The sequence below is a fragment of the Macrobrachium rosenbergii genome, chromosome 12 (assembly GCF_040412425.1).
Source record: "Macrobrachium rosenbergii isolate ZJJX-2024 chromosome 12, ASM4041242v1, whole genome shotgun sequence".
Lineage (NCBI taxonomy): Eukaryota > Metazoa > Arthropoda > Malacostraca > Decapoda > Palaemonidae > Macrobrachium > Macrobrachium rosenbergii.
The window spans coordinates 12,166,287-12,190,888 of record NC_089752.1 but is presented as its reverse complement, the minus strand read 5'-3'; the positions used below and the strand labels follow the sequence as shown (position 1 = coordinate 12,190,888).

Below are 24,602 nucleotides of genomic sequence, written 5' to 3'. Positions count from 1 at the left end.
ATAAAAATGTATTAAAATGCAGAGAGAATAGTATTAGGGTAGCAATGCATTGCACCTTCCCTTGAACTTCTGAAGTTCCAATTGCACATCCTCTGGACGACTGTTCCAGAGTCCAATGGTGTGAAGAATAAAGGACCTCTGGAACTGAGAAGTTCGATAGCAAGGCACATTTACTGCACATTAGTGCAGCTGTTCAGCAAATCTAGTTGCTCTCCGCAGATAAAGGGGATCAGGGATCGACTGTGAATGTGAAAGATCTCTGTTGAAATACAACTTATGAAAAAGTGACAAACAAGAGACCATCTGTCGATGGTCCAAGTCATAACTGCTACTATTAGGAAACAGGAGCTTACAACCACGACCCACTCTATCTAAAAGATAAACCTCGGGCAGGTGCAGACATCCACACCGGAGAATAGTATTCTAGCAAAGGGAGTACAAATGGCCTAAAACAGGTTGCACTGATTTTATCACTGTTATAAATATATGTGGCCATATGAACAATACCTAACTTTTATGTGGCATTTGCTGAAACTTTCATTAGATTTTTCTCAAAAGTTAGATGTGAGTCAAAGGTTACACCTAGAATAGTTAAAGCTTCAGACTCGTTCAGCAAAGTTCCATCCACCTGAAGGGGAGGATGGGGTGGGAAATCTGTAAGAGATCTGTTAATCAATAGTGTTTTCGTTTTACTGGACTACACCATTCCCTGATCCGGTCCATGTCCTGATTGAGGCTGAGGGCAGCTTGATTTCTCAAAAGTGGAGACAACACCCACATGTGCTGCATTATCGGCATACTGACCAATCTTGTTTTCCAGGCCAACAACCATGTATACACTAAAACTAAAAATGGACCAAGGACACTGCCCTGTGGAACTCCATACACAATAGGTCTCAGTTCACTAAAATCCCATCCACAGCAACTCAATGCTGCCTACCTGTAAGGAAATCTTGAAGTAACCCTAAATAATCCACCCACTCCAAGATTCTAAAGTTTATAAGTGCCTTGTGATTTACTAAATCAAAAGCAGCACAAAATTTATCTGAATTACTCTGCACTCTTATCACGGTTCTCTTGCAAATGGCATGTCAGGTCTACAATAGCATCGCAGGTACCTAACTGCTTCCTTTATGCAAACTGACCAGCTAACAATCCTTTAGATTCAACATTCTTATATAGTGGCTTAAAAATATGTTTTTCTGCAACTTTGGAGAGCACAGGGTGAATAAAAATTGGCCTGGAGTTACTCTTTGAAACAGGCACTGTATTACTAAGCTTGCGCTCATCCACAAATATACTACGTCGACATAAAAATCCATAGAATCTAGTAATCTTGGTGAGAGACAACAACCTAGCAACTTTCTATCTCCGTGACAGGAATATTACAATGGATTCATGCATGTTAAGGAGGCTAAAGATTGCAACGTAAACATCTAGTACTGGTTTAAAGTAAAATACAATTTTACATACAAACTAGGCCTACTTTACTCTTATCAATATCATACCTTATTTGCATCTGGTAATATTTAATAGGCTATTAGCATATTTACCTGTTTTAAAAACTTAACTGATATTGGATCTTACTTGTATACTGTAATAAGATACCCCAGTCAGACTTTAATTTTGTTAAAAATAAACGGTTTGGCATTGGCTAGGCCTAATAGCCTAGGCCTTGCGAGCCGTGACAGCCAAGCACGGGCTACGTAGTTGGAATTCGACCGTGGGCTCCTCATCGTCTAGCCTCAATCCTTGTTACCTCGTTCGTGCATCGAACGTTCAATGGTCTAAGCTCCACTAGCAAGTAGGCCTAAATAGTCTGAGCTTACCCTACTTAGAGAGAGCGCTGTCATAACCTAACCTACAGTCGCAGGGTACTTGGTGCGAGTAACCTAGGCCTACGTTTCTCTCGCCACAACTTTCTTTCCCTCTTCCTCAAGTTGATGTTAGAAACAAGAAAATGGATCCTCCTCACCTATGACCCAGTTCCCCAATTAGACGTTGCTCATATCTTGCGATTGATCGTCGTCGGCCTCACTGAGAAGAATCTTTGGCACATTTGAGAGAAGGAAAACCGATATGACAAAACCGAACCCCCCGGGGAAAAAAAGGTCAAAAGAGTCTTAATGGAGCATCTTGAACTTAAAACACACACACACGCGAACTATACGTTCTATATTGCAATTGTCTCACTGCTCCAGGGGGTTAATTGAGCCGAGGGAGCTTTTAAAATGAGGAGGGAAATGAGAACCCCCGCCTCCGAGCTGCTCGTGACCAGCTGATCGAGCCGCGCCACTCCCTCGATCGATCCTCACCCCGCCCTCACCTAACAACTAGTCCCTTCATCCTCGGTGGTGCCGCTTTTCATAAGAAATTCTCGGACGCCATTCAATGTTCTCATTAGCAAACTAGTGTAAAAATATTCCTCGGAAAAGCAACGTAACGGTAAATTGATGTGAAAGTTATAACGTGTTCGAAATAACGATATCAAATTATAGACGACCCATTTGGTGATCGAGGCCCAGAGTTTATAGAGGGAGTCGAAGTGCTTTAGCGCATTCAACCGCTTTATGAGAGAAAATATCCTTATTTAGATTCTCTGATGTGTAGGATTGATTCTCTGATGTGTAGGATTACCACGAGTATGAAATCCTATTCCTTATCCTATTGTTATTTGCTCAAAACTTATAATAATTTCGTGAGGATCAGCTGGTGCTGAAGTGTCAAGAACAAGGTAACCTCTCAGAAGTGACAGAACGAAGGATTTCAAAGAGATTATCTCAAACCTATTAGTTTTGGGGTGGCGTGCGTTCTTTTGTAAGTCTATATTCTTATATTAGTGTTTTCAAATAACAAATCCCATTTTTTAAACGTCAGCTTAGACAAGATTGTAATAACCTATAAGCCTGCAGACATGTATTCAAGAAAAGTATGTTAGCCGAGTGACATACGCTAACGGTTAGCAATTTTTATGGCTAGGCATATAGGAAACATATTGCTTAAATAACACCAAATCAGGATATGGCTATTACCCAGGCCGCTAAGTTTTGTTTAGCCTGAACAGTTATGTGAAATTCGGCCTAGTCTTCCATTACGTATGTTTGGGTTAACCAAAGCAGAGCTAGGCCTTGACCGTGTATAACTAGCCATTGACAGTATTACCCTATTCAAATTTCAATTTAAACTTATGCTAATGCTGAAATACAAACAGGCTTAAATATGTCTGTTACTTTCTTTGAGCCTAAACAATAAGGCCATAACTGGATTTGGGTAACATAATTACAAGCTTAAGTAGGCCTAAGTTCCCGCAAACTGTACGACCACATATTTTTATGACTGTATAGGCTTAGTTTGTTTTCTTTTTGCTTGTGTAATAATAGGGGTAGTAAATATGCATACCATAACCTTAGCCTTGAATCTTACAAATGGGAAGTCAGAATATTTGGGAGGAGGGGGACCAGAAATTATCAATTTCCTGAATACGATGGGTACAAGAAAATGTGCAAAACTGGAGAGAAAAAAGGGAAAACAAGTGGTAAAAATACAGGATATTTTGTGTACAGTGTGGTTAGTAGGTTAACATTCTTTAAGAGAGGAAATAGATGCTACTTTTAAGCGTATAGTAAGATTCAAGTGAAGTTACAGCCTGTGGAAAACAAAAAGAATGATAGTCAGTCCTGAACACTTTTGCCATGCCATCCTGATTTAAATATATTGTAGTTGGTGGGTTTTGAATGTCAGTGGTTTTTAAAGACTTCAGGTGTAACTTGAGATAAGAATTGACTTTTAAGAAGCATATAGCCTATGTAATATTGCTTCCTCTGTTTCTCAAAAAGTTGGCATCTTGTGGAAATGTTTTTGAATGTTTCTTGATAAAGGTAATATATCTCAGTGTTGTAATACTTTTCTTCCCCCATGTCTGGAGTACAGTTCTTATATGTGGTGTTTGCATGCCTTACTTTCACCTCAAACTCCTGGATAGAGTTATGTAATCAGTCAAGTTTTGCCAACTCTCAAAACTGACTTGTGGCACTGACGTTAAGTGAGTTCTTTACAATGACAACATCCTTTGGACTCTACTTGACCACTAGGCAGGCTGCAGCAGCAAACAGTGAGTTGTTTTCTAGTATCAAGTTTGATACTCAGTCTCAGTGTGCTAGTGTATAGTGCAGTTTTTGAGTCATCAGGTCTCCAAATGTTTAAGTGAGAAGCGAGCAAATTCATTCCAGCTTTCTTTTGATGTCTCGTAAATTCAAGTGTACTGCATAAGATTTATTTTTTATTCCACCCCCCATATTTACTTATTTATTACCTTTTCCTTTAATTTGTCTCTCTGCAGGCTGATTTTCCTTTGAAACCGTCTTGGGTTTACAGTATTGTCTCTTGACCATATACATAAGTGTTTCCAGCTGAAGATTTAAAGAAAAATTTATCCCAATATTTTTGAGAGTTCTTTAATATCTTTTTCAGTCTGTACCAGCCTCCAACTTATTCATTAGTACTATAGTTACCATTAGCAACTGATGCATGCTAGTCAAACCTTTTCTTGGCTCAATACCTGTTATGTTTCCTTCTTATGTGTTGTTGGTTTACTGCTTCTTGGAAGTGATTATTGCTAGAAGGTATTGTATGAATTTCATGAAAATATATTGAGAATAAAGGTATTGCTTCACTGCAAGTGGAAAAGCTGTTCAGGGTTTAGGGAACTTTGCTATTCAGCCTGTTTGCTGCAAGGTTAAATAGGAAGCTCCTAGCATTATACTTAATAGTGCCAGATTCCTGGGCTACAATTGAATACACCCTTAGGATAATGTTGATATGCTTCTCCACCATTCTCAGAATGACTGGTGGCTCCTCGCTGGCCACAAGTCAGGTGCTATCTCTGTCATCTGGGCCTTCCCATCAAGGCACTGAGAGAACTACCACTATGGCCCACATTGCAGTGGCAGCCACATCTGCTATGTATGAACAGTAATGGAGTTGCTTGCAAGACAAAGAGACTTCTTCCAGGGTTGGCAGGAAATCTTGAGTACCATCAGATCTACCCAGATGTCTGCCAGGCAAAGTGGGCCATCTTCTGCAGTTGGTGTCATGAAGGGTTCTCTCTCCAGTTGGAGCCACTAACCAGGAGGTCACAGTTTTTAATACCATTCTCTAGACTAAGCCCCTCTGTTACTGCCGTAAAAGGCTACTGCTGAACCTTTTTCCAGGTCTTTTGGCTTAAGAGCTTTTAACCTCTGTCTCAGTAGAGGTTTCCATGCTCCATGGAGCTTGAACAGTCTCACTTTCCTTAGGATGTGGGATGTGAATTGTGACATCAGTCTTACTCGATTGCCATACAAGCTCCTGAAGAGGCTGCAGACAGAGACATTATGCTCAAGACTGTTTTCTTGCTTGTTTTAGAATTGGTGAGGATAGCTGGCAAACTGCATAATCCCTCCCAATGAGTGTTGACCTTGAAGGGATTATTTTATCTTGAGTTCATGGTGAAAATTCAGAACCCATCAGGCCCTAACGAGAGTTGTGAATCTATTTTTTTTTTCCATCTTTTTGAGACTTTGAAGGGAAGGAAGAAGGCAAGACGCTGTTCTTCCCAGTGCAAGTTTTATGTCACTACTTGTGCAGGACTCAACATCTTAGGCCTGAGTATCAAAACTGTTCCTTAGTACCAGCATGCTCAAGAAGGCAGTATCCAAGAACACCACATTCTGGCTTTGGTAGGTCATCAAGGAGGACTACAAGTTATCTGACTACAAGGACGACTCTAGCTTTGGGGGAGGGCTCATGAAGTAAGGGGCATTATTTTGTCCCTAGCATTCATAAGGACATTCTCAGTGTCACAGGTACTGAGAGTAAGATTTTTTGCACCACCTTTACTTATTTAAAACTGAGGGATGCTACTCACCAATCCTTGGATACTTTCTTCGTAGGGCCTGGGTGGCTGCTGAACATGTGAAGCTATCTGAGCTCCACTAAGATAAAACAGCGCCTCACCTAAAGTTCACATTAGTGAAAGGTATTCAGAAAGAAAGATGACTCATATTCTTTCCTTATTAATATCTTATGCCCAGTAGCCAACGGATTTGTTCAGTTAGGGTGGGGAAGATACAGATTAATTACTGTACATAACAGAGCAACTAATCTCTTGACTTTTAGTAGTCTATAGCTATGACCCCATCCATCTCTCTTTTAATAGAGCATGGGTAGTTTGTTAGACTGTACTGCGCGGGATTCTGTTATAATATGCCACCCTCTGAGCTGGTCTTCATGTCCCACACAGGAAACCTAAGTTCTCCTGTTTCATAGAGTAAGGTTACAAACAACCCATACTCTAGCATCCTTGACATCACATATGCCTAGAATTATATACAGGAGGTGTCCTTACCGTACTCTTATACATATGGGAACAACACTAGTTATGATCTCTAGACAATACCTCCTGCCTAAGAAGTGAGTCTATATAAAAGACGAAGGTTTTTATACTTATAGGAACAACTACAAATTTTTAAGATTTGCATATTTCCTAGATATGCAAATCTGAAATCTTTTATCAAAATTCCACTTTATTTGACCCTGTTGCTGAAGGAAAAAGTTACACTAATCACTGAGCAGGTGGGTGTCTCCCACTCACTAATTGACCTGCTACCAGTTAACTACTTATTATCAACTTCAACAATAGACCACCTGTCACAATGTCTGTCCATTATACAAGACTTAGGTTTGTATACCTAGGAAACATTCAAATACAGGTAATCATAAAATGTGCAATATTTTTTACATGGAAAGGTTCCAGAATAACCACCTGAGGTGTCTTTGGAAGCTAGATTTTTTTTATCCCAAAAATATAGGAATAATGGTTAAAGTATAGTTTAAATGTTAGTGGATATAGTGTCATCAGGCATTACATTTTATGTCATCAGACATTATACTTTATTTTTATCAATTTTTTTTTCTTGTGGATATTTAGCAAGTACAGTATTGAAATATTATATCTATAATTTTCATATGCACTTTTAACAAGGTTTTTATTTTAGAATAAATTAGTTGTTTTCATAACAGTGCAATAAAGCACTGGGTGGAACTATTAATAAGTCATCAAGTTGTATTCAGTGTGCTAATGATGTGTACAATGAGTTGGCAATGTTTTGTGACATGTTTTACTGCAGTGTGCACTCACCCTATGCGTAGCTAGCATTAGCTGCTATTGCTGATTAGTTTGTTTCCTATTGCTTAGTGTGTTAATATTGAGAACCTGTATCAAGTTACATTTATAGTTGTGCAGTTGCTTAGTTACATTTATAGTTGTGCAGTTGCTTAAGTCTATATTTCTCTTTGCAGATATCGTGTATTGACTGCACCTATTCAGAATGGTGAAGTTGTTTGCAGTTAGTATTTTGTACAAAGGTACAGAAAGTGCTCATCTTCTCAAAGCAGCTTATGATCTACAACAGTTTGGATTTTTTCAGCGGGGATCAGTGCAAGAATTCATGACTTTTACAAGCAAGATTATCACAGAAAGGTGTAATGCTTGTTCACGGCAGTCTGTTAAAGAACAAGGTGAGGTGTGGTGGCTAATAGCCAAGAAAATGTATTGAATTTAAATATATTGAATTTATATGGTTTTGCATAAATACAGTCCCTTGTTTCTTACCATGAGACTAAGAAAGCTTTCCACACTATCATGCAGTATAAATGGAATTGCCCAACACTTGGTAGTCTGGGAGCAGTTTCCCTTCAGCTAGGAAAAAACACTCTTCATTCTTCCAGTTTTCTGTGTTGTTTTTGTGATTGTTGTTTATACTGTATTAGTCACCATTATCAATAATTATGAAAGCCTTTAAAATTTTTGGCTTTTGCTTGTGTTTGTACAGTTGTTACCTTTTAATTATTGCTGAATGTGATGTAAACTATTATTAGTATGGAATATTTGATATTGTATTGAATAGACCCTTTTCCACCCTTTGAACAGATTTTGCTAGCTGAAAGGGACTTTGATACTGAGATACATTCAGTACTTGAACTGGATCAGTAACATTATGTGAGCTTAATCTGGAAGTCAGACATCAGAAAGTTAAAAGATTATAAAGTCCCATAGAAAGATAGATAGCCTAGTAACAGATTTTTAAGTGAAACAAATAAATGCTAGTTTTTCATATGAAATTATTAAGCCTGATGGGTATGGATCTTGGGGATTGGAAAAATAAGGTATAGTGTTGGTCAAAAGAACCAAAATAGGGTGTTTGAAATACTGTAGGAACTGATGGGAAATAATTTGTTCTTACACGTATACAAACCCTTGGTCTTTACATAGGGATTAATTTGAGGTGCAAGGAGCTGGCCATTTAACTTAAAAAGCAAGGTGGATATTGGTAGCTGGCTACCGATGGAAGGGGAGGAATCCCCTCCATCCAATTGGTACGCACCCACTTTACTTTTTGGCTGCGTCTGAGACAGACAAGTCTTTTACTGCCTGCTGTTTGACTTGATTCTTTATTATTATTTTCATTTTTGATTCTTTATTATTCTTTTCGTTTTTTGATATAATTTTTAGGAATACTTTACTACCAATTCTTTTGAAATTAAAGTATTCTGTAAAATTATTTTATAGATTACAATCAGCATTTTACCCTTTGCCAATGTATGGGCAGGTTGCCTTCAGGAAAGAAGCAGTTTGTAATCTGATTTTCATTGTTAGACCGCACTGTTTGTTTTTTGTGTTCTAAAAAGGAATCTGATAGTGTTTCATGTAATGCATTATGGAAGATCAAAAGATTTTATGAGATTCCTTAGGCTTTTGTAGATGGAATATTTCAAAGTCTTTGAGAAGTTATGGTTGATGGAAAAGTACAATTGTACAGGTGTATGGTGGAGAGAGATTGATAAATGGGCAGGACTCATTGTACACCACTTTTGTAACAGATAAGAAGCAGGTAGAATTTGGAATTGTCTGTCAGGATAGATTAGTCAACAAGAGGACCCTCTCACATTGACAACATTGTACAGTATAACTTCACTGTTCTGGGTTGGGAGGCTGGGGACTCTAGTTGTGTACAGTATATGCTAGCTTATGGCCTACTAGCCAAGTTTCTTGTTTCATTCATTCATAAGACACAGCACCAATTTACTGTGATTGTCTCTGAATGAGGTTATTAATAATGATAAAGTGAAAAGTAAGTGATCTTGGGAAGCCAAGATGAAAAGATTGGGGTGCTTTCCTCTCAATCTTTATTGCTAATAAAAATATGGGCGTTAGAGTTGAGCAAATTCACTGTCTTTAGCTTACAATATGCTTAAAGAGAGCTACCCTTACATTCATTGTGTGTACTTCCCCCAGACCATGTGTGTACATTGCTCATGGTTGCTGGGAGACGCTACTATGCTGGACCCCTGGTCTACTAGTGGTTTGCCATAGACTCTGGAGTTGTGTTTACATGATAGTGCCATGCCCATTCTCTTGTGGCCTCTACTAGAAGCACAGATGGGAACTGTTCAAGTCACGGGTTTCTTTATTTATGACTCGTCATCTGCAGGTTATCTATGAAGTTCAGTATACCTTAGTTAACCAGACCACTGAGCTGATTAACAGCTCTCCTAGGGCTGGCCAGAAGAATTAGATTTATTTTACGTGGTTAAGAACCAGTTGGTTACCTAGCAATGGGACCTACAGCTTATTGTGGAATCCGAACCACATTATAATGAGAAATGAATTTCTATCACTAGAAATAAATTCCTCTAATCCTTCGTTGGCTGGTCAGAGAATCGAACGCGGGCCCAGCAGAGTGCTAGCTGAGAATGATACCCACCTGTCCAATGAGGAACTGCAGGTTATCTATGGCTCATGGCATTTGACTGGTACTAGTGGTACTGATACTTTGCTGTGGTCTCATGAAGGGGTACATGAGGAATGTGCTTCTTCTAAAGTAGGTGTGGTAGTTACTGTTTCCTTCTTGTTCAGTATGTGCACAGTCCCCAGACTGTACATAGGCTGACAGTGGGTGCTCAGTACCCTAAGTTCCTTGTCTTCTAGGCAGGAGGTATGACATGCCTTGTGCACCTGTACTTCTTTGAAGCTCGCAGGATAGTCGCCACTACCCTCTATCACAGAGTGTGCATGTGCAGAGCACACACTACTGTATGCAGTATTTCTCTGTTGTAAAGCACCCATGAATACTGGGATGTTCTTTGTATGAACCATGAAGTGGTACCTGGTTTACTGAGAACTCCTGATATAGGCATAATTTATCCCCAGGTCATGTACATGCAGCAGAGGGTTCACAACATCATGGCAAGCCATGTACAGGTGATTAGCCAAATACACAGGATATTCCCAGTTCATCCAAGCTTTGGGGCACTTGTACGGTAACATGTTGGAACTATAATTCATAGCTTTTAATTCAGTTTCGGCCATTCAACAAGTCTTTGGGATATGAACCACTATTTTGAGAGGCTACAAGTTAACATCAAAATTGTTATAATACAAAAGAGTACAGGATTGTAGACCACAATTTCTTTAGCAGCAGTTGGCACTGCTAGGTCTAGTTGTTTAGTGTCCACTGCCTTAGAACACTATCTAGGCAGACTGTTGTGTCAGTTTTGCATTCAGAAGAGAATCTAACTCTTGCTTAGGAACACTGTTAAAACCTGAGGGTTTTGTTTTCTCAGTTCAGAACCCCTTCAGCAAAGTTGGACAGAGATTAGTAACAATGGCTTTTGGTAGGTCTCCTCAGCAACCTGTAGTAGTTGGGGAAGCTCATTCCACAGGGGCAACTCCATCTTACCCACTTCAGTAACAACTGAAGAAGGACTGATCAACTCTAGGTAAGCCTTCCTCCCAGATTGTGTCCTTGAGTGGAGAGATCAGAGAGGAACTCACAAGGGGCTGGACAACAAGAACCTACTTGGGGAGTTCCCTTGAAATACATCTGTTCACAGATACTTTGGAGGATTACTGGGATGAACACCTGAACATCTCATTCATCTCAGGAGGGCAGAGGACATATCTCAGCAGCACATAAACATCTGGAAATGCAAGTGACACTGCTAACCCAGGAAGCATTTCAAGAAGTTATGATGAGTCACTCTGTAGCGTTGATAGACACGACATGACCATGGTGCAGTAGTTTATGTCAGCATGGGGTTGGGAAACATCCACTGTATCAGAGACATGTTAATCTCTTGAATATAGTTGAATGAAAAGAGTTGTTTATAACCAAAGTTAGGTACATTAAAAAACTTGATACATTATTTCATATCTAAACACATATGATATATTGATTTAGAACCTGAAAATGCATCCATTACTTGTCAGCACAGTATATATATAGAATCTTCTCAGAATATTAGAGTAAATAGGTAGAAATATGAGGGAAAGATTACGTAGTTTGCAAATTTATCTCATTCTTCCGTAAAACTAATACTGTATAGTGAACTTTCCACTGAGAGTTCTCATTCTTGCCTTGTGGAACAGAATTCAGCCTTACATTGTTGCTTTTAAGAGAGCTAAATGAAGAATGCTTGTTTTTTAGTCATTTAGCACCTGGTCTTGATTCATTCTTTATCATTTAATATTTTCTCATATAATTAGCAAACTCTAAGTAAGGGAAAAGCTTTGAATATTTGTATTCAAGTGGTTTGACTCAGACAAGGGCGTCTTTAGCTTTTCCTAGCATCTAAGAAAACAGGGCTGAGATCACAGTCGAAGAAGGAGACCCCACAAGGCCATAGGCCTAAGTAGTAGGATTTTGCTTTGAGTCAAAATTTAGCCGAAGGGCACCTTGCGCGAGTACAGTACCTGTAACTCCTTTTAAGAAAGCGTAGATTTGTATCCTAGAAAAAATACAAATTACATTGAAAGTTTATATTATTAATGTTTATTTTTCTGATGCAGTAAATGCATATATTTTATTTCACAGCTTTTGAAAGTCGATACAACTTTCATTCATATTTAGAATATAATTAAAAAATAATTTTGATTGGTTTACAATGTAAAGAATAAGTTCTTTGTTGTAATAATGAAGAACAAATATTGGCAGGTAGTATTTTAAAATGTTTAATCAAGTTGAGAATTACAATACACATTTGCTGTATTCTACTTTTGTTTCTTGTAGCTGGTGATAGACTTGAAATGAATTATTACAGTATCATATTTTTATTGCAGAATATATGTGTCATGTTTATGTGCGCTCAGACAACCTAGCAGGAGTGGTGATTTCTGATCATGAATATCAGTATCGAGTAGCACACAATATGATAAATAAGGTAAGAAAGACTCCCTACCAACCTCAGTGTGATCTGACCTTAATGCTTGGTTCTTGGTGATTCACCAATGGTACCAGTTTTTGTTATTCCAGAATGCTTGTGGCTTACAACCAAAGGTGTACCGTTGTGTTTTTTACTTGCTCCCTTTCATTTTGTTTTATACGATACTTCTGATTTATCTTTGGCCACAGTTAAACCTGATTAATAGAAAATGGAATTGCATGAGAACAAATGTAGTTCTCTAGGTTTGAAAGTTGTTAACAAGTTGAGGTGGTCATTATCTGAGTGTTTCTAGCATATAAAGGCAGCCTCGGTTACTGCAGGGTTCTGTACCCGGCGCGCATGCCGTGGCAAAGTCTATGGCCGAGGCATCATAATTATAATGGGAATGAATAGAACCCGAGGCATCATAATTATAATGGGAATGAATAGCACTTACAGCACCATAAGCGCTGTCACGGGGTAATGGTGCCGTAAATCCACTTACAGTGCTGAAAAATCGGGGTTAACAGCGCTGTGAGGCAAGCATAAGTCCAGAACGACATGACCCGAACCTGACGTAACCCGGGGACTGCCTATAAGAACATAGTCTCTGTGTATATTTGTTTTTCTAAGTTTTGTTATCAAGGAAAATATAAAAAAAGAACACTTAGAAAACCAAGCAATAAAATTGATATATAAAGTTGACTGCACAATTTAATTTCCTCTTTTTTATCAATTCTTATTCTCTGGTTTTCTTGATTTTGTAGAGTAATCACAAAAATGAGAGGTACTATACATGGCTTTTACATACTTGTTATTGTATAAAAAAATTCACTTGTATGATGCATATCACCATGTGAAAATAGCCAGTTGTGCTGTTTTCCCTTTCAATTACAGTTGAGAACAGATGACCAGCAGTGCCAGTACATCTTGTATTCTCCAGTGCTATTAGAACTTCAAAGTAAGAGACTGAGTATATTTCATTGTACTTAATTTTTCTGTAAATTATATAAAAATAAACCACTCCCTTTCAGGTTTTAGATGATTTCACAGCTAAAGTTCCATCACATTTATGGCCAACAACAGATGAAGCTAATATCCCTTACGCGGAGTTACCGGCTACTCTAGCAAGGTGGCAGAATCCACGAGAAGCAGACTCTCTCACACGTGTTCAAGAGGAAGTAGAAGAAACAAAAATCATATTGGTATGATACTCAGTTTTCTTTGCCTTGCTTAATCATCACATTAAATTTAGTACGGTCAGATATTGTAGGTCATCAGAATGTCTTAGAAATGAATTACAAAGTCATTTTATTTTTTATGTCAGTGATTCAGCTTGATGGCATCAGACATGCACAACTAATGTAAATATAGTTTGTTTCTTACCAACATAATTCTGCATATCATAAAACCCCCTCGAATGTAGTCACCCTCGTTATTTTTGTTAGTTGTCCTAGGAAAGCATATTAAATTCATGAAGATCAGGAAAGGTAAAACACCAAACCTGTCCCATGGGGCAGGTAGTTTAGCCAAAATCGGCTATAATTTTTTTTTTAATTCCACCCAAATTTCAGGTTCATGCCATGCAATATTAAAGTATTTTATCTCTATCTCTCTCTCTCTTTTATCTCCTGTGTTACATTAGGTACATTAAAATAATTGCACATGTCAGGTGCAGCATTGTGTCTTCACCCATGAAGAAACCTTGCTAGATTTTTAGTTGGCAAGTTCCCATACTGCAGAAGCTTTGACTTAGGCTCCCAGGTATATGACTTTAATATATTTTCCTGAAATGAAGACTGTGGACAGAAGTCCCTTTATAGTAACCTCCTTGTATCTGTTATTTAAATAGCCAGAACTCGCAAGCCCATGTTCTTCTAACTGACGTTAAGTCAAGATTTCATATACCTAAATAACTTACCAAGTAATTACATAGCTATAGTTTTAATCTCGCACAGCAGCCTTTTTCACCGGCTTTTGGTTATTTCTCAATGGATTTTGGTGAAGTATTGTCGCTTTTGTGTAGTCCTCAAGTTTTTGTTTGCTTTTGTCAGCTTTTTGGAAGTAGATATGTCTGATTTGAATGCTGCTAGTGTTTGCTATTGTAGCGAAGGCTGTAGAACTAGATTTGCAAACTATGTGCAGTAATTGTAGAGGGCAGGTATGTTCTAAGGAGAATACTTGTGATGAGTGCAAGGATTGGGATGAGAGAAAGTGGAAGGGTCTTGAATCTCACCTTAGTAATCTTGAAAGGGATAGGAAGAGAAAGGCAGCCTCTAGGGCCGAGTGTAGGGCTTCTGATATCCTAGATTCTACCCCTAAGCCTAAGTCATATCTTAGTCCTGCTATTCCTTTCCCTGTTCCTGCCTTTTCTCCAATTCCCAGCCCTCCTACTATCAATCCACTGACTCCTGTGCCCGGCTGCCAAGCTTCTGACCCCGATGCCATTGCCAACCTTGAATCCAGGCTTTATAAGTTAAACCTGGTAGTGCACACTGTGTCTGAGATAGGGGCATCCCTGAAAGTCCTAATAGACAAAGTGTCTAGTGAAGTGCAAGTGGAGGAGGTGGCTGGCTACCCTTCCTGCCGGCTCTCCTAGACGAAGGTCACTGTCCTGCTCCCCTAAACCTGGGAGGAGACATACTGAAAGTCTAAGGGAGGCTGGTGGGGTTTGCCCATGGGTAGTTGCCCCCCTCAGTCGAGCCTGTTGCACGAACCCAGGTGTCAACAGATGGCTGTTGGAAAGGCCTGTCTCCGGATGTGCGTCATTTTTCGTCAAGTTTGGATTCCGATTCCAGGCGCCACAGGCACTTTCTTGATTCGTCCCAGCAATTGAAGAGGCACGTGGATGATGTTGGCTGTTCTTCTCCACTGCCTGTTGAGCAGTACTGGGAGTCCCCAGTTATCGGCGGGGGTTCCGTTCTGACGGTGTGATGATAACCACATATTGGCGATTTTTCAGTGATTTTCGGGACTTATTGGCGCCGAAAATCACCGATTTTCAGTTATCAGCACCTCTGTTAAGTATGTATCAGCACCAATACCCAATTATTGGGGCTGATAAGGAGAAATCAGCGATTTTCGGCGCCGAAAATTGCCGAGTTTCATCGCTGGACAAGCCCTATAGAACCGGATCACTGATAACTGGGGACTGCCTGTACAAGGAGGTGCTTTGCAATACACGACTACCCCTCTCTAATAAAGAATTTTTTAAATTTCAAAAATTATAAGTACAAATAGGAACTACATTGAGTATGAGGTGTCAAGAAGAGGGCGTTCTACGGCAGTAAATTAAGTGTTACCCTTTCTCAGCTAGCTGCCAGTGGCATCTTAAATGTGATCCCAAAGGATGTAATGTACACATTATTTGTGAGTGATGTCTCCATATCATGTGCAGCCTCAAGAATGGTAGCAGCAGAATGGCAGATTCAACAAAGCATTAACAAAATACAGTAGTGGATTGGGCATGAATATCTGGTTTTAGATTCCCTGAAGCAAAACCTGTGCATGTTAATTTTTGTTGAATAAGAGGTGTCCAATCAGATCCAGATTTATTCATGAATGGACATTAGATTCCGTGTGATATGGAAGAAAATTCATGGGGTTGGGATATGACAGCAAATTCACTTGGAACTCTTCGTTGGTTGATCTTTAGGGTAGGTGTATGAAGTCCATGGAGCTGATGAGAGTTCTATGTCATTTCCCATCTTACATGTGCCTCTCCACATAGAATAAAAAATTGAATGCCATTCATAATGCAAGAATCTGCATAGTAACGAGCCTTTTGATGTCTTGTAAGTGTGTTGGTGGAATCTGGTAAACTTCTCTGCAGCTTCAATTCCAGTTAGTGCTAGCTTACTCTTGGATGGTTCCAGAGGCTTCCTGGTTCCTTAACTGCTATCAAAGTGAGGTTAAAATAAGTTTTTGACTAAAGTCTGCAGGCTCATACTTGGCTGAGTTTCCAGAGACTTTCTGGTTCCATGACTGCTACCAAAGTGTGGGGCAGAAATAAATTTTGCCCATTACAGAGACTATTAGAGCAAAAGAGATTTGAACTAAATTAAAACTTAAGAAACCGTAATATATTGCTATTCAAGTGCTCACTAATTCTTCTGTGGTGGGTATTAGAACTTAATTATTGTAATTTTCTGAATGCAGGGAAGTGGGGAGATATCAGGTGAAAGTAATGCAAGTATCCCTATTAGAATATGCTTCAGTGCACAAGGGTTTTGTTCCAATATACACAAATGGCTCTTGTTTTTATTTAATTTATTAACCCCTTTGAAACTGTTCACAAGTGTTCTCACAATGGTAGATTAATGAAGATTTCAGTTTAAACCCTGTAACATTTCCACCCAAAAGCATCATTACACAATCTTTTAATGCCCTGAATCCTGGCATTGTCCTGGCATCTTGTTGAATGCAGGTGCATTCTGGGATAGGTGTAGTGTACAGAACTAGCATGTTACATCAACATTGAATATTTGTTGGGGCAAATATTTTTCTTCATTTATTATATGCAGCTTTCCTGAAAAAGCTTTGGAAGCTTCAGTATTTGCACTTCTTGCCTTATTGTAAATATCTTCACAATATGAAAATTATGATGCAACATTTTGGAGCATTTCAGTCACCCATGGCTTACTGGAAACATTCGCTCTCGCTCAGTAAACATATCAATAAGACTTCTTGCCTCGCCTTGTTTGGTTCGTAAGGTATGCGGTACACTCTTTTGTGTTTGATCTTCATCTAATAAGGCTAGAGGCAACAACCTCTTTAGGGAAGAAGGTGAGGATGGAATGGCTAACAATTCTAGGAGAAAGTGACCCACAGTGGCAGTAGCCCATGGGCAAAGGTAGTGAGCGGTTAAATCCAATTGTAAACTCTTATAAATAGTAATAAGGAGGACTCCAATATTGCGGGAAAAACACACTTCCTTGAAATTATAAACATTAATTTTTAGTCTAGTACAGTGAATTATCTTATCCATCAAACTACAGGTAAAACACTGCCTTTCACCCAAAATTTAAGAAGAGATCAATAATTCAGCTTAGGAGAGAATCCTTTAAGCTAGTAACATTGCCTGCCCAAAGGGTTAGTGCTAGCCTGGTCATAAAGCAAGGGCCACTCAAAATAAATACTTAGCTTACAAATCTAACTTAGACGTACACTTGCACTAAGATATAGGCTGATGTCTTAAAGCCCCTTTATAACATATGTTGGCTTTATGACCTTATTGTTAAAGGGATTTGCTTAAAATTTTTACACATCATTATTCAACTAATATTTAATATTCTTTCCTCAGGAAACCAAAACATCCACCCTCTTGAGTTTTCATAATTAATGTTAGAATACTGGTACTATTCTCCATAATTTCAAAAAAAGTTGCATAAGTTGCACTGGATTTTGTGTTGTCATCTCTGAGATATCAATTTTTGCTTCTTTAGATTATAAGATTTGAGGAGAAGTTTGAAGAAAATTATTACAATATCATAGGTAGAGAGCTAATTTTTTTTCAGTAAAAGTCCTTCTTCATGAAATTAATGTGCCACACTATATAATTATTAGTTTAAATTATAATCAAGGTAACATAAATTTAATTGATATTTATTCCTTGAGTGAAAAATGATGTCAAAGCTTTTTGCGGTGTAAACACTTTTAGTTGGAAATGAGGGTTTTTCTTTAGTTGTCCTGCATGATAACTGCATTTATGTATTTCTGCTTCCAAGCAAGGAAAACACTGATATTTAGGTTGGGTGACTAAAGGAAAATTACAGCAGTGAAAAAAACTCTCTCTGAACCTTTCTGATAATACTTGATCATTTCTCAAAATTCAGCTATTGGGGCAAGCCATAAAACCAATGAACAGAATTGTCTTTAAACATCTGAAGAATTTTTTTAACGATAATACTTGAGGATGTAATTATTTGGATATTAAAATATCTGAAAATGCCAACAATTTTTTTATAATTTCTTGACACTCTCTTTAATGTAACCCAGCTAGTCTGTTAAAATATCAAAAGTAAGTCTGTCATTTTATATTTTCCAATAATATGCCTTCCAAAAAGAGGTAAATTTGAGAAAATTCTTATAATCACTGTTGTGACAATAAATGTGAAAAATAAGAAAAACAAGGAAACTTTAGAGAGGGCTGTATTGAGCTTAACTATATGCTTATAAGCAGCCATACGTGAAGATCATACTGTATTGTGGTTTAAGCACACACAGGCAGTCCCCGGTTATTGGCGGGGTTCTGTTCCCGACAGCGTGACGATAACCGAAAATTGCCGCTAACTGAAAATCGGCGATAATAGCATCGATCCCTGGTTATCGGCACTGATATCTAGTGCGCTGATAACTGGTTATAGGCGGGGATCGGCGCCGATAACTGGGAATTGGTGTCGAAAATCCGGTTATTGTCATCATTAGACAAGTGCTGTAAAACTGGATCACTGATAACCGAGGCTGCCAATAACCAGGGACTGCCTGTGCTGTGCAGGTGGACAGGTCTTAGATGTTGTGCCGGCATAGACATGGCTCTCATTTAAAATGAGTAATATACTGTACATTGTTGTGAGAAAGTCAATACATGCTGTCAAACTGTAAAGAATATCAAGAACTGCAAATTCAAGGAAGAGTATATACGTCAGATAGTTTCAAGACATCACAACATATTTTATGCTAATATTACCTTAATAATACATAACCTTTATTGGTTGTGTCGAATTAATGTCTGCAAAAACTGATGATGGTACTGTATCTGCTTCTGGTGTTAATGATTCCTTTACCTCCAGAGTGGAAATTTTTCCCACATGATAGATGACATGAAGTCTTGAAATAGCCTGTAATATCCTGTCTAACTTAAATCTGATGTTTTTCATATTTGTAATTAAGTGTTTATCTTGATCTAAATTACAATTTCCTATGCAGTTTACTAATTTGATGGCAGAATTAATATTTTCAAGTAATTATAGAATTACTGATATTTTAGGTTAAGATTTTATTATTGTACTAGACTGAATTCTTGTTATGACTTGAAACTGTACCTCAAAATAATGTGTTTCTTGTATTTTATATAAAAATTCTCTATCTGCTTTGAAGAAAGGTGATGGTAATAATATTTTCCCTTTATTTTCAGCACAATACTATCGAGGCTGTGTTGGAACGGGGAGAGAAATTAGATGACCTAGTTAGTAAGTCAGAAATGTTAAGTATGCAGTCTAAAACTTTCTATAAGACTGCTCGTAAAACAAATTCATGTTGCACCTTTGGATAACAGGTCGTACAATATGTGTTTTGGAATGGACCTGGATATACTGTAAAATTAGCTGAAAGGGAAAAAGTATCATCATCTTGTATTTGCCTATGGTACATAATACAAAGAAAGCTCCATAAATAATGAAGGATTTGTGATGGCCCTTGTGAATAAGGCAGTTTTTTTATGTGCAGTACTGGAAAGCCCTAGGGTTATGATTTTTGTATTTACCTCATTTGCAAAAGAAAAAAATTAAATGAAGCGTAGATATTCATTTACATATCAACATAACATTAGACTTGTTAAAATTGTGACTACAGTTAGCTATTTTGAGCTTATTAAAGTATTCAAGTATTTGACTATGACCTTGAAAAATATTTTCCTGTATTAGGAGTCATCTCAAAATTGTTTTATTTAACAGGACATGATTAGGCAAAACATTACAATTTTTTTAACAAAATAGTTAATACAGCCCCATTTAGTTTATATCTGTTTTAGAAGTTGGTCAGTTTACTTGTAAATATCTTTATCATCATCATTCTGGAAGAGTTGATAGTATTGGTGGGAGAAATTAAGATGCATTTAGTTCTGGAAGCAAGTTAGACTCTTAGAAAATATTCTGGGACACAGCTTGATGGCCAATTAATTTGTTGTATGGTATATGGTATTGTTTCTAGCTAAAAATATTTTCCATTTCTTGAATTTTTTTTATATAATCTTGTGATTGCATCTTTTAAGTTATTTATATACTGCACATGTGAACTGCAAGTTGTAATGCATAGGGGCAAAGTTTTCAGAGGAATATAGCAGTTATTTTCTTTAGCATTTAAGAATTCAAGGCCCCAAAACAATTACAGTTGTATCCAAAGGTTCCAGAGATTGAGGAAGCTGAAATTGAAATACCGTAACTTGTTAGACTAGTGTTCATACTTGAAAAAGTTTATAATTAGTCTAAAATGCTTGATGAAAAATATTTTTTACTTATTGATGTATGCTTTAAACGTCTCAACGAGTGGTCACATATTTTAAGAAGTGCTCATGCACTTCCTAAATGTAACAGAGGCCATTCCATGACATTTTAAAATATGCATCATACACATTTCAGTATTTTTTTTAAATGTTATTTTCTTCGGAAGTAATATGTTCAGCTATTTACAAAGTACCATACCTCACAGAAAAACCACTGAAACTTAATATTTCAAAGAATTTTTCATATTTTTATGGATGAAAACACTGATAGACAAGAGTTACCAAACCTCTTCATATTGGTTCATGGAAACTGAGGATATAAAGCATGGATTAGTCTTGTCAGCTCATATGCAGTAGTCACAGTATTTTTCTTAGCCTTATAAGATAAAAATTTGGAAACAAGATTCAGCCATTAACAGGAAGTGAATTTCCTGTGCATTACTATAGATATAAATGCAACATATTGGTGGTATACATTCTTTAAGGTGCTAATCATTCATACCTACTATTTGTTCTTTAAAATGTTAATTAGAAAATGTGGCTCCATTTTATATACCTTGTTTATGAACTCAGTAGATATGAGAAGTAAAATGGTATCCTAATTCTAACTTGAAAATACAGATATTACTTTATTGATTTTCACTATTTTAGAAAAGAAATTACCCAAAAAAGATATGTACTCTTTATTTTGAGAGCCACATATTTCACCCACATTTTTGTTCAATAGTAGGAGCTTATTAATGATTTGCATATCTAAAGCTAGTCATTTGATAAGCAAGATGTTAAAATGTATATTTTTATGTATTATAAAAACAATTTCGTTAATGTTGGCAGTGGCAGGTCATTTCATTTTACTGGCTTTCCATTATGTGTTATTTTAAATGCCCCTTTATATGTCTATATCCTGTTTTAAGGTAATCATTCCAACCATTTGTATACATTGTTTTCCTGAAGTCCCAGGTGTGACTATATTCTGTAAAGTCACACCATGCTTTTTTATTTTTGATTAAGTTAAAACTGGTCAGTGTTAGAAAAACTGTGTGTGTTAGAAAAACTTTCCTTGTGTATTGTGAAATTATGAAGTCAGATCTAACTGAATGACCTCAACAGGGCTTCCATATTAGAGAACTTGATTTTAGTTTTGTTTATTCTGCACCTTCAATTGGCATCAGACCCTGATAGTACTGTGTTTATTACTTTTTTGAAAATGAATTCATTTTCCCTTATGTGTGTTGAAAATTTTCAAATTACTGATGACTTCAACTTTACTCCAAACCCTGTTATTATCGGTTAGATTTTTGTTGGGTCTCACTGTACTCTGCTTTTTAGGATAGTATGATTGAAATGCGGAACAAAAATTCTGTCATATTTTTAGGATATTCATGGGAATATCGTTAATTTGAATGGTTGATTGCTTTGCTGCTTTAAGCAATTATTGGCTTAGCAGTCAGCCACACATTTACTTGTTATCCATGACTGAGTATTGTGTAAATTCCAAATTGTAGAGTGGAATGTGGTCATTCAATACTATATGTTGTTATGCTCAAAGACTTCTTTGATATTTTAAGTGCAATGATTTGTCAAGGTGGTCTTTATTCTATAGAACAGGTATCCCTGTTGAAATTTACATATTTTCTTTCTGTGGTCTCCATACAGTATGCATGTTAATCAGTAGATATAAAGACGCCTTGTATGTTCATCCCTCCTAGTTTTATTTGTATTTTTTTTTTCGTCTTTATTAAGTGACAAAAAAGATGCTCAGTTATAATTGTGTTCTTAGAATCTGTTTGCATGCAAGGACTATAGCATACAGTATTTATACATCTTCCTTAATATAATTTATTTCTTTATAATTCTCTTCACAAAAATGAATGAATTATTTTTCCCCCAAGAAACTATAAATTACCCTTTGATTGTGTATGGCCTCTTAACACCCCCAGTCTTTTTCAGGTTATTGTACCAAAATACTTTCCAAAAGTTGTCATGGTACTTATAATATTGTAGTCAAAAAGACTATAAGCCTTGAACTGTGTCAGTTGAACATTGTTTTACATTATTGCTATCATTTTACAGTATGCCTGACACATCCCTTGTCAAAGCTGGCTTTAATATTTATTCAAGCTAGTAAGATTTTGTTTTATTAAGCATATGCTATTTTTGAATAAATTGCATGAAAATAAATTACTTTATTTGAAAAATATCTCCCTGAAGATTTCTTTCATAAGAATGTCATTGCTCTATTACTACCACAAATTCAGACACCTATATTGTTACAGTATTATGCTACTTCAACAACAGTTTAAGTGTGTGTGTGTTCTAACCAGAAACTTGAGTGGTTTTTTATTGTAGATGAATGGTATCTTCACACACACATATACTGTATATGTAGGCTATACTGTATTCAGCAAAGATTTAAAAGATGTTTATAATTTTTTTTAAGTAAATTTATAGAAATTAGTGGATAACATGTATTATAACTTATTAATTTACTCTTAAAAGTATTGAGAGTTATATAAAGAAAGATGCTCTTAAGATGAAAGAAACAGAAAAGGTTAGAACTTATCCAAGCCAGTAAGATGCAGGGCCAACTGTCATTTTAGACATACTGTGTTTGCAACCTGAAAACAACATACTAGCAGAACCATTTTGCATGAATGTGTTGCTTCTTGGCATGCTACAAAATACTTTCTAGGGGAATTAAGGCCAAACTTCTTGGCACTGAGGTAGGTGAATTTTCTGGATAATGTATGGTAGCTGTAATTCTTTGCATTATTACCATAAAACTTTGACATTCATTTGAACCAAAATTTCTTATTGGTTCTTTTGACAGGAATAAACAGACCCTGTATCGTAAGATACTTAGAAGCATAGAATTACATGTTAATGATGTTGCTTGTGTTGTTACTGTACTTTGTACATGGTGTACCAGATATCTGCTCTCTGTGAAATGAACCTTATATTCTTGCCACCAAGTGAGGTATACATTAGTATTGCCTCATATATTTTACACTTTTCAAAATGTAACAGTGGCTGCAAAGGTTAGACCTCAAGTGTAGATAAGTGAAATATTTAATAGTAAAATACAAATTATCTCAACTAGGGACTTAATGCTGAATTATAAAACATCTACAGATATACTGTACTATATTACTCGCTTATCATATTCAGTGTCATTTGATTTAGAAGCAAGATGGCATATCACATAGTGAATCACTGCGTAAAATCACATATGAAAAGTATTGATTATTCTAACACCTCACATCCAGAACTTGCACAGTATGGATCTTTCTACCAATGCAGAAAGTCGTAGTTTACTTTGGTGATTTTTTTCACTAAAATTATTAGTAAAAAGGAACATATATTTATATGGAACAAGCCTGAGGCTCCTGACTGGCACAGCAAGCCTATACTGTACAGAATACAGTAGTGTATTTAGCTGTGGTAGGAAGGAAATACAGTATTAGGGAAATGAGAAAGAAGCACAAAAATGTTACAATCATTAAAGAACACTGCATGTCTATGAAGATCAAAACACACAAAAATTATTAAGCCAATCAAGGGAATTATGAATGCAATTACACCTGGACTTGGATCAGGCAGTGCTTTTCTGAGCACTTGTCAGTCCCTGCATTTTACAATCATATTTTGTCAATGCTTTATAGACAGTAGACAGTGGTAAAGGAGGGAGAAGTAAAGTACTGTATAGCAAAAGTAGGGGCAATGATGAACTAAAGTAGCAATGTCTGGTTTTAGTCCCAGAAATGGTTGCACACAGTATTAGGATAGTGAAAAAAATTACTGTCATTCCAAATAACACAAAACCAGTAAATAATTTAAATTCATTAATGATATGTCCATCAAATGAAGATAATTATTTATAAAACATACAATACACTGTAAAACATAAAACGTAATTTGATATGGATTTAATGTTAAATGTTATAAATACACCTCCCCACTACCTTCCAACATCACAGTAACTAACTGCAGCATAATATAGTAGTGCCTAACAGCAAAAGCTATGGTTTTGTGTATACTGTATATAGTATATATACATATATATGTATATATATATACACAGTATATGCCGGCGTATAAGGTGACTCGGAGCATAAGACGATCCCCCATTTTTCATGTAAAA

General features: G+C 36.9%; 2 protein-coding genes across 14 annotated transcripts in view; one reads left to right on the top strand and one right to left on the bottom strand.

Moving 5' to 3' along the window:
* Nucleotides 1-24,602, bottom strand: part of LOC136844390 (uncharacterized) — a 663,809-nt gene that overhangs the window by 71,786 nt on the left and 567,421 nt on the right. For 7 of the 10 annotated variants that reach the window (XM_067113487.1, XM_067113484.1, XM_067113495.1 and 4 more), the window contains exon 1: nt 1,976-2,162. The exons of the other annotated variants lie outside the window; for them this stretch is intronic. The gene's annotated coding sequence lies outside the window, so the exon portion shown is untranslated. Of the gene's footprint in view, nt 1-1,975; nt 2,163-24,602 lie in introns of those variants that run through there. 10 annotated transcript variants of the gene reach the window in all.
* On the top strand, nt 2,308-22,642 carry Ykt6 (YKT6 v-SNARE). Of its 4 annotated transcripts, none has more exons than XM_067113506.1 (5): nt 2,308-2,445; nt 7,339-7,557; nt 12,158-12,258; nt 13,275-13,445; nt 19,376-22,642. In XM_067113506.1, the coding sequence occupies exons 2-5, from the start codon at nt 7,368-7,370 to the stop codon at nt 19,511-19,513; spliced, it is 600 nt and encodes a 199-aa protein (XP_066969607.1). In that variant the 5' UTR covers nt 2,308-2,445; nt 7,339-7,367; the 3' UTR covers nt 19,514-22,642. The 4 variants fall into 4 exon arrangements, with proteins under 4 accessions (XP_066969607.1, XP_066969606.1, XP_066969608.1 ...); XM_067113505.1 differs by having other exon boundaries at nt 2,415-2,817; XM_067113507.1 differs by lacking the exon at nt 2,308-2,445 and adding an exon at nt 2,595-2,734.

Excerpts from the sequence above, each read along its gene's own strand:
- Ykt6 (XM_067113506.1), top strand. The coding sequence starts at position 7,368 with ATGGTGAAGTTGTTTGCAGTTAGTATTTTGTACAAAGGTACAGAAAGT. Across the intron at positions 12,259-13,274 it reads CACACAATATGATAAATAAG|GTTTTAGATGATTTCACAGC; the intron begins GTAAGAAAGACT and ends ACTCCCTTTCAG. Across the intron at positions 13,446-19,375 it reads AAGAAACAAAAATCATATTG|CACAATACTATCGAGGCTGT; the intron begins GTATGATACTCA and ends CTTTATTTTCAG.